The sequence below is a fragment of the Macaca fascicularis genome, chromosome 3 (assembly GCF_037993035.2).
Source record: "Macaca fascicularis isolate 582-1 chromosome 3, T2T-MFA8v1.1".
Classification (NCBI taxonomy): domain Eukaryota; kingdom Metazoa; phylum Chordata; class Mammalia; order Primates; family Cercopithecidae; genus Macaca; species Macaca fascicularis.
In genome coordinates this window covers 91,569,301-91,579,720 of record NC_088377.1, presented here as the reverse complement: position 1 = coordinate 91,579,720, position 10,420 = coordinate 91,569,301, and the positions used below count along the sequence as shown (strand labels likewise).

Sequence of the window (10,420 nt, the reverse complement as noted above, 5' to 3'; positions counted from 1 at the left end):
CTCCTTTTAATTGATTCTGGGGCACAAGGAGATCATTCCTGTCACAACCCCCAAACTTCAAGGCAACCTGCGAGAGGAGGGGGTGCCTAAACTAATCAAGAAAAGCCTGATTTAGCTGAGTTTACTATGAACTAAGTTAAGTTTATGCCACTAGGTAGAACGTGAACTCAAGAGAAAACTTAAAAACCTTATTCATTTGTAGACCTGAGTTTGTCGACTAAGATTATACTTGCTTCACAGACAACTACAATGCAGTGTGACAAGGCAGATGGGTCCCTGGGTACTATATGAGGACAAGTGAGAGGTCTCCTACCCAGTCTAAGGACATCAGGGTGAGCAAGGAGTCCCGTCTGAGCAAGGTATTAGAGGATGAAGGATAGCAGCAATACAGGGGTGAAGGGAACCACAAGTATACTCACAATGGCCAGAGTTCAGGGAGTGAAAAAGGGAGGCTGCAAAGTTCAATGCAATGGGTTGCTTAAGCCAAGCCAAAGACTACAAGCCCTTTCACACACGGGGCACAAAGACTCCCATGGGACTGGAGAAGGGGAATGGCATGACTTTGTTTTCATTAAGAACCACGATTCTGGTAGGTCAGGAAACGTCTGGAGAGTGACCAACTCTGGAGACCTGCTTTTGCAGGCTGGGTTTCTCATTCTTGCTCCTGTCTTATCTTTACTATGAATGTTGCATTGATTCTAATGACTCCAAAACCTGCACTGCATGAGAAAAGAAGGAACTTCATTCCAGATTTCACAAATCAGCATTCAGCTAAGCGTGCCAGGAATGGGAAGTGAGAGTTACAGTTTAGTACCAAAATTGGTGGTTTTAGTAGCCTGAGTCCTGATAATAGAAACCAGAATGAACTGATGCAGTATTTAACACATAGAAATGTCTCCCACACACATATGTATACACATGACTTAATGTTACCAAGAAAGGGCTTTAGGAGAAACTGAGTAATGTATACATTTTTATTTACCAATGTTTACTTAAAAGTGACAACTGACACTGCTATGTGTAGCCCATCATCTGATGGTGGTGGGGCAGTGGTTCTCTGGGCAGCCCAGTTCTGTGGGGTGGCTTTGTGAATTGCTTGAAAGCTCCCTTATTGTTTCTTTGATTCCCATCAATGATTTTGTAAGCCATTCAACACTTTGTAATAAATCCCTTTCTATTCCAAGAGTGGATTTTGCTTTCTATCTACTGACCAAAACAGCTCAAATAAGTATGTTTTCACAACAAAAAAAATCAAATGTGCGCCAGTTAAGATCAGGCACTCTGAAGGTGACTGCATGGGACTGAATTTCAGCTAGGTGTTCCACTATCAGCTACCTGACCCTGGACAAGTCACTTAACCTTTATGTGCTTCAGTTTCTGCATCCGTAAAATGACGATGACGGTAATAACATCAATTTCATAGGGCCGTATTAACACAATTAAATAGTATAAGCAAAGTGCTTCCAATAATTCCTGACACATAGTAATTACTCAATGCATGTTTGATTTTTAATATTAAAAGTAGATCATTGAGCAATGTGGGGGATAAGGTGCTGACACCCCATGCAGTCAAAAATCCACGATAATTCCCCCAAAACCTAACTACTAATAGCCTACCGTGGACTGGAAGCCTTACTGGTGACATAAATAGACCATTAACACATATTTTGTATTTTATTTACATTATATGCCATATTCTTATAATAAAATAAGCTAAAGAAAATAGTAAGAAAATCACAAGAGAAAGAAAATATATTTACTACTCATTAAGTAGAAATGGATCATCATAAGGCTTTCATCTGTCGCCTTCATACTGAGTAGGTGGAGAAGGAGGAGGAAGGGGAGGGCCTGGTCTTGCTGTCTCAGGGGTGGCAGAAGCAGAAGAAAATCCATGTATAAGTGGATCCCTGCAGTTCCAACCTGTGTTGTTCAAGGGTCAACTGTATATAGTTTAACACTGTAACAGCATCAAAATGAACTAAAAATCTGTTGGAAACTTCTCAAGAATTCTCAAGGATGAACATAATTAAACCAGTATGAAATCCCTTTGGCTAAAAACAAAAGCAAACTAAAAGCACTCCAAAATAATTTTGAGCCTGGCTGTTTCACACTTCAAGAACAGCTTTCTTAGCCGGGCGTGGTGATTCATGCCTGTAATCCTAACACTTTGGAAGGCCAAGGTGGGCAGATTGCCTGAGTTCAGAAGTTCAAGACCAGCTTGGGCAACATGATGAAACCTCATCTCAACTAAAGTACAAAAAATTAGCTGGGCATAGTGATGCGTGCCTGTACTCCCAGCTACTCCGGAAGCTAGGGCAGGAGAATCACTTGAACCCAGGAGGCGGAGGTTGCAGTGAGCCAAGATCACACCACTGCACTTCAGCCAGAGACTCATTCTCATAAAATGAGACTCATTCTCATAAAAAAAAAAAAAAAAAGGAATAGCTTATGAAGTTTGTACTTTGTAACTATGTTCTTCCCTAATACAAGGGAAATGGCTTTGCTTTTTTACCTGTATTTTAAATTGGGCTAGTCACACATGAAAAATAATTGACTAACACTTGGATTATTTTGCCATATTTAAGCCATTATAGGTTGATGAAAAGTAAAAAGGACTGAATATCCTTTAATACATCACCCAGTATTGCTTATTCAAAAGAAAAGTCATTCTAAGGAAGGAAAGCTAGTGTTTCTTATTAACAATAAAATCTATATTGTTCAGGAATTTTCCAATGTGTTACAGCAATTTCTGAAATGATAAACGAACATATTTTATTATTTTCCTTTTAAATCAGTTACTTAAAAATGAAGACTGTTTAATTATTATCTCCTTTTCTGTAAGTAGGATTTTCTTTATGTCCAAATGGGACTTGGTAACTAGGATAATTTACCCTGAAGTAAAACGACTTCACTGAAATTAGCAAATCCTATTGATGATCTTAAACAACTTCTCTGGAAATGAGCTTGCTCAAATCCTAAGAGGGGATTAATGTAAATGTAATAAACTGAATCTTTGAATTGGTAACGTTGAAAACAAAAAACAATTGGGTAAGAACAAAACTCAAAACTGAAAACAGCAGTGTAGCAGAAAGAGCACTAGTCTTGGGATAAGGAAATGCTGAGAAGGCTGAGGGGTACACTCAATAACAACAAAGAGCCTTCCAGTTCTAAGTATTTGTGACTAACAACAACAAAAAAATCTGTTGTCTGCTAGAGACTTCTTAACTCTAATGTGAAAATATGTTCTGTGTATTTCCTTTGAACTTGGCCCTGTGATTTCTTTTCTTTTCTTTTTTTTGAAACGGAGTTTTCCTCTTGTTGTCCAGGCTGGAAGTGCAATGGCACGATCTCAGTTCACCGCAACCTACGTCTCCCGGGTTCAAGCGATTCTCCTGCCTCAGCCTCCCGAGTAGCTGGGATTACAGGCATGCACCACCATGACTGGCTAATTTTGTATTTTTAGTAGAGATGGGGTTTCTCCATGTTGGTCAGGCTGGTCTTGAACTCCCGACCCTCAGGTGATCCACCTGCCTCAGCCTCTCAAAGTGCTGGAATTACAGGCATGAGCCACCATGCCCGGCTGGCCCTATGATTTCTTAAAGGGATCAGGAGCCCTGCTGTGAAGTTAGGCAGTCACCTCTGTGACCTCAAAAACATCTCTACATTTTGATGTCCTCATCTGTACACCAAGGTGTATCAGATCTTCTTCCTGGCAACGCTGTGATAATTAAATGAACTGTTGCTAACGGGAATGGCTGGGTGACTTCGGTAGCTGGCATGCTGTCAGTACTCACTAGCACCCCGTCCTTTCCCCAAAAAGACAGAAGCAGAAAGCTGTATTTGTTCCCATTCATGGGACAAAGAGAACAGGAACAATGAGGATGTGTTTTGCACACTTTTACATTCATTAGAGGATGACCATATATCCCAAGGAAGATGAAGCCAATAACTGTAAGACACAATTACAAGTTTGACTTTTCTCCCTCTATGATATGCTCTGTTCCATGAGGGCAATGGAGGCACCAGAGAAGGCCAGAGGAAACATCATTAGCCCGTCCTTCAGCATCAGGTTGTCCTACTGCTCCTGAGACACCCTCAGTTTTCAGGGTCACTGGTTTCCTCCCTCCTGGCAAACCCTAGCCACAAGCGCTCAGATTCGAAGGTGTTGAACTCTCTTTTCTTCCTTACAAGGGTGCCAGAATTCTTAATTGCATTTGTTCACCCCACTAAAAGTGAGTCCTTCACAATGAGAAGAGCTAACATTTATTCAATCAACAAATGCTGAGTGTCTGCCATGGCCGGATAATCTGCCAGTCGTCAGAGCACACAGAACATGTGATTAGTAAACATAATGGTGGAGGACATCAGCCTGCTGTTATTCCCAGATGTCACCAAATGAGTGACAATTTGTATAATGTTTCATTAAATGCCTATTTAGAGGATAACCATAGATGATGACATAGAAAAAAGTCAAACCCAGAATGCAAGAACGGTAGCCAGCAGAGCACATGGAAACAAGGTCCAGGTTGCAGGTAGTAGCTTGCAGGATAACCACAGTTGGCGACGCTTTCAGGCAGCTGGGAGAATTCTCAGTAGTCCATTTTATGGTTAAATGGTTTTACTAAGGTCTAAAAAATTCATTTCTAACTCCTAGACTTATGTTTCCATTACTATATAAAGAATGAACCAAACAAATAAATAACAAAATATGGACCCCAAAATTTCAAGGCATGAAGAGAGCCCCAAATTCTCTGTCAACTGCAAAGAGAAACCATTAGCACAGGAATAGATGAAGAAACTGTTTTTGAGCATAATATAAACATAAACAAATCTCTTAACAGCACGAGTGTCAACAAATGCTTCTGTTGTTGCAAAAACAGTCTCAAAAAGTGGTGACGAGGAGACTGACAAGCAGAAATGAGCTATTTTTTCATCTCCAAAATTGCACTTCCTGGTCCACGGTTCTTAGCACTGCAGATGTTGCAGAACTGTGCAGCAGAGTTCTAAAAATGCAATTTAAAAACACAGATTTAAAACATGATCTTTTTCTACTCTCATATTCAGAAATACTATGGTAACATTAGCCAGGGGGTGGAGAGGAAGTAATACAATGTCACTCCTTTTTCTGGAGTTTATTTCTGGTTAACATAGGATTCAGTCTAGATCAGCTGTTACTCTGCGACTCAAAGGACACCCAACAGCAGAATAAGTCTAGTGTGACCTGGGGGAACACGACACTAAAAAAATGATAGCATCATGGAACACAAATCAGGCTGGAAAACACATAAGATACACAATGGCTCTCTACTGTTGTTGCTCATCTCTTCAAGCACGACAGCTGTCAATTTGGCCTGAATGAATTCCTTCAAATGGGTATGCTTTTATACTTACTATAGTATACAAAACATTTCTGAATATTTTTACATTTAAAAACTAGATTAGTTTTTGTTATGTGATATGAATCTCTCTATATTTTTTTTAAGCCATACAGCCATAAGGATGACGGGTTGTGATTCAAGCACATTCCTCTAAGTGTGTTAATATCCCTCTTGTTGATAGGTACCAAGCTGCCAACTCACCATGCTGGGCATGGGCAGGCACTCCTTGTGGAACATGTGCCGGCAATGGAAGACCACCACGCTGAAGGGCTTAGCTGCATCTGGCGAGGAGGGCAGAGAAAGGAGGAGAACTCAATGCAACAAGCAAGATCATTTTAAACCAATCCCAACTGAAAGTCCAGTTGCAGTTTAATTTTCAGCAATAAGCTGCCTTTGGAGAGTGGCTTATTTACAAAAGCATTCCTGAGGGGTGTTATGATCAGACACAAAACAGGTATTATAATCATGTTGCTACGTGGTTCACAGGTTACTTGCTTAGCCTCTGTGTCAGTTACCAAGACTACACTGAGGACAAACTGCAGTAACCTTTATTTTGAAAACCAGCATGTGTATGTGCCGACATGCCCCTAACCCCTATAATCATCATACACCACAGCTGAAGTCAAGTCTGTGGCTTCATAAAAATGCTTTCCCCGTCCACCCGCTACCTTTGCCAAGACCACACACTGACTTCAGAGGCAGACCTGGGTTACAAGCCCAGGCTGTGACCTTGCATTTTACTGCACTTCTACTTGGGCAAATCCCCTCATCTGTTTCTGCTCTGTGTGGCCAGCTTATTTTTGGTAAGATTTAGTGTCATCAGCAGATTAAATTTGGAATTAAATCTAACTGTAGAGTGGGAATGTATGTGGTTCCTTTTTGCTGCAACACTGACTGAAACGCTACGGAAGCTCACTTCTTCATCTGAGCCCACTGCAGTTTTCAACAGAAGCACTTAAACATCCAAATCTAATTCACACGTAAACATCCAAATCTAATTCCTCTAGAAAAGAACCTAAGTAGAAAAACTTCTCATGCGCTGACCCACGAAATAATCCTTTAATGCTAAGTAAATATGAGGTCAACTAGGTCTTTTAGTACTTTGTTATGCTGAACTTACATTTGAAAAGCATTTGTTAGCATCCTGACAATGCTTTGTTAATTTCCGCTTTCGAATTATGCAAATTTCTTATGTCATAATGAACCTTAAGGTGCTTTTCATTACAGATGAAGACATATATATATATATATATATCTGCTAAGAACTAGAAATAAACAAATGCTTATGTCTTTTAAAGACTGGCAGTTCCAATTAGATGGCAGGTATTATGTATGTTTCCATTGAAATGTGAGATAACTTGGGCATGTAGAACCATATAGCAGAGAAAAAGATTAAAGAGAATGCTACCTATAATTTTTTTTCCCAGACACATACATGATTCTCCTACCTTGAAATTTAAATGCTGATGGTTAGTTTTCATTTTGTTTTATCCTAGATTACAGTTCTAAAAGAAGGGCCCCCGAACCAGTGGCATCAACATTACCTGGGAACTTGTTAGATTTCTCAGTTCCTGCCCTGGAAGTTTGCAACCAGAGACTCTAGGGAGACTGACTGGGCCAGCGATCTGGGTTCCAACAAGCCTGGTGGGTGATGCTGACTCACCCTACAGCTTGAGAACCTCAGCTCTAAGCAATGGCAACACCCGCATTCCACTGAGCGGGATGCGAGCCACAACACTTCTCTCCACTGGGTTATTCTGAAAGTTATACATTTTTTATAAACGGTAGTTGGCTAATTCCAAAATTTTGATTCCACTCATCATTAAAATATATATTTGGGAAAGTTTTTGGGAAAACCTTCTTACCTGATGGAAGAATAGGGGAAAGGCACGACTCACAGATGTTCTCCTCTGTAAGAAAGCACACACACTTTGGATTATGCCCTGTTTATACCTGCTCGGCCGTTTCTGAAAGCAGGGCATGTAGTCCATATGATTATTTCAATTTTACCCACCATCAACAAGAACACCTTTCATCTGAGTTCGGTGCATTTTCTTCAGTAAGGACAAAGAGTCAGCTACGAGAATCTTCTTGCAGCCTTCACGAAGCAAAATCTAATGCACACATTTTAAAAGAAAAGTCATCTTAAATAGACTCAAATCTGAGGGGTGAAGGGACACGGTACTGGGGATTCCAAAAGCTGGCATGCTTGACATACTCTAAAGGGGCACTCACTGATTCTCTTGCCCTCAGTACCCTCTTCCCGCCAAACCACTGCCAGGCTGACCTGGCCAGCCAGGATCCACTCATTACACTGTGCATCGTTTCTTCCAACCATACACTGGCTCCTGTAGCATGTGTATAATCAAACATACATTCCAGAGTCTGGCAAAGAAGGCCCCACATTAACTAACCCTATTGTTACTTTAGAGGGCTTCCTTATACAGATTCTCTTGGGCAGAGTTTGGCTCCTACATCATGTGCTCATTCCATTCTTCAGATCTTTACCCAGAGTGAAAACCTGTTATTCCAAAATCATCCATTTACTTCATAAATTCATCTATTTACTGCACAAATAAGTACTGGGTCCGTATCACGTACAGGGTACTGGGTATAGATAATAAACTAAACAGATACAATCTCTGTCCTAAATCCCCTCCAGGCTGCAACCTGTCTTTTTCTTACCAAATCTAATCCAAACCATTCAGCATAGTGCTATGAATGTGGGGTGTGTGTGTGTGTGTGTGTGTGTGTGTGTGTGTGGTATTAACTGACTATAATAACCTTCAAATTCGGTGACTCCTGGGAGGGCTGACAATTGAAAAAAAAAAACCATGGATATGAATATTCTGACACAAGAGTCATTTTCTTATTCTTCACCCCAGCATTACAGCTTTTGTTTCTTGACACATTTTTCTTACTCCTCTGTAGGCTTTTTACTACTTCCCCCCTTCCTGCCTGGAGAACGACAAGAGACATCACAATGCTTTGGCAGCCTCAGAAGTCAGAAGCACACAGTGGAGGATGATGCCCTCCACTTGGCTGGTACCAAGGTTGTATTTCAGAACTGGAGACATGATGGGGTCCAAGAGTCTCCCTGCTTTTAGGTGGGGACACAGCAGGGGCAGGTAACACTTTACCTTTCATGCCCATTCTGTGGGGCAGAGTGTGAGCTTCCACCCTTTGCTGGGTTTTCTTAGGTATGAGTAGGAAACTGAGAGAGGCCCAGGAGGTGCACATAAGCCAGACGTCATTTTATATTTTATTATTATTATTTTTAACCAGAACTTGTTGCTGCTTTTTCAGAGGGAGAAATTCAAGGCCTGAAGGACAGAGACGCTCTGGGGCTGTGCCTGTGGCTTCTCCCTTCGGGGCCTATGTGTCTTATCATATGTGGTTATGTGCAGTAACACACGTCACATCATAGAAATTCACATAACAGATAGCGCTGTCTCACCACAGTGCAGCTCCGAGGCTGGGAAGCATGTGTCTTTCAGTGGCAAGTTCTGCTGTTTAGAGGGGGCACTCTGGCTTTCTTCATACTGAAGTTACTCTTGACTCGACAACCTACATGGGCATTTTGCTTTCATAAGTTTTAAATTCATGCCACTGGGGGAGAAAAGTAAAGGAGCAGCCCACCGCAGCCCTCTATCGTCAGTGGTCCACGTGTTCCTCTGAAAATCCCAAAGAGCACTGGCTTTGGGTGAATCCAGCCAAAAGCCGTTTCCCCCTAATTATACAAAGACAAATTAATATTCAGGAAAACAAAACTAATGTCTAGATTCAAGTTCTATGCCTGCCATTTCTAGTACTGATGAACAAGATTACATGACTTTAGTATTCCTACATTAATTGAGAAACTGCCTATGAAGTTTTCTTGTTTAAAATTCTACCAGGAATCAAATTTTTTTGATTTTTTTTTTTTTTTTGAGACAGAGTCTCGCCCTGCTGCCCAGGCTGGAGGTGCAGTGGCGCGATCTCGGCTCACTGCAAGCTCCGCCTCCCGGGTTCACGCCATTCTCCTGCCTCAGCCTCCCGAGTAGCTGGGACTACAGGCGCCCGCCACCTCGCCCGGCTAGTTTTTTTTTTGTATTTTTTAGTAGAGACGGGGTTTCACCGTGTTAGCCAGGATGGTCTCCATCTCCTGACCTCGTGATCTGCCCGTCTCGGCCTCCCAAAGTGCTGTTTTTTGGATTTTTAAAAAAAACACATTAAAATTTTAACAGACTGCATTAAAACATACAGGTAGAAGAGAAAAATAACCAATACAGTAAGAAAGATAGCTAAGAAATACTGATGTCAGGAAAACTTTAAGTAAATTTAAAAGCAAACATATAAAGCTGCTTAGCCTTGAAGATAAAAAATAAAAAACAGAGAGTAATGGTTTCGACCACAACATCTCAGATAAAATAATTGGAAAAAAAAAAAGGGGCTCTGACTCTCAGTGGGTGCTCCAGGTCCATGGCATGAATAATGTAAGAGAAGGGCAGAGGCAGCAGTCTAGACAGAGGCCACTGTGTCTGTAAGCTAAAAAGGAACACAGCAAGATAAGCAAACCAGGAAGGAACCATCTCTTCAGCAGGATTACATTTTTCTAAACAGGTACAATCTGTCTGCCTGCAGAAAGCATTTTCTAGGAAAATTCATTATTCAGAGGCAAATAGCCAGGAGAGGGGAAAGTACATAAATACAGCTTACTGCTATTTACTACTTCATTTGGTCAAAATCCAAGGCTCCAAATCAGAAAAACAGGAAAACATTTTAAGTTTCATTTATACGATCCCAGGCAGGTATTTCAAAATATGAGACTATCCTCTATAGAATGTAATCACTTATTCTATAACATCTGTAATAATTTGAGGGCAATTAAAGGTGATAAGTGAAGGAAGACAGTACAAGATTATAATGTATGACAATCTACAGGTATTGCTTTCAACATCAGCTGTATGACAAGGCATTATGTTGACTATGGATTCCTAGTAGCAAGTCCACCAGTGACTCATGAAAAATGTGCTGTTGTTCACATTCATTTCACCCTCAAA

At 40.9% G+C, this 10,420-nt stretch overlaps 1 protein-coding gene across 2 annotated transcripts in view; it reads right to left on the bottom strand.

The window, feature by feature from the left end:
• Positions 1 to 960: 960 nt before the first annotated feature.
• VPS41 (VPS41 subunit of HOPS complex) overlaps positions 961 to 10,420 on the bottom strand; it is a 211,182-nt gene continuing 201,722 nt past the window's right edge. For both annotated transcript variants that reach the window (XM_045389032.3, XM_005549755.5), the window contains exons 26-29: positions 7,393 to 7,492; positions 7,244 to 7,288; positions 5,580 to 5,659; positions 961 to 5,003 (exon numbers count right to left, since the gene is read on the bottom strand). In XM_045389032.3, the coding sequence (XP_045244967.1) occupies positions 4,923 to 5,003; positions 5,580 to 5,659; positions 7,244 to 7,288; positions 7,393 to 7,492 (306 nt within the window). In that variant the 3' untranslated portion in view covers positions 961 to 4,922. The remainder of the gene's footprint in view (positions 5,004 to 5,579; positions 5,660 to 7,243; positions 7,289 to 7,392; positions 7,493 to 10,420) is intronic.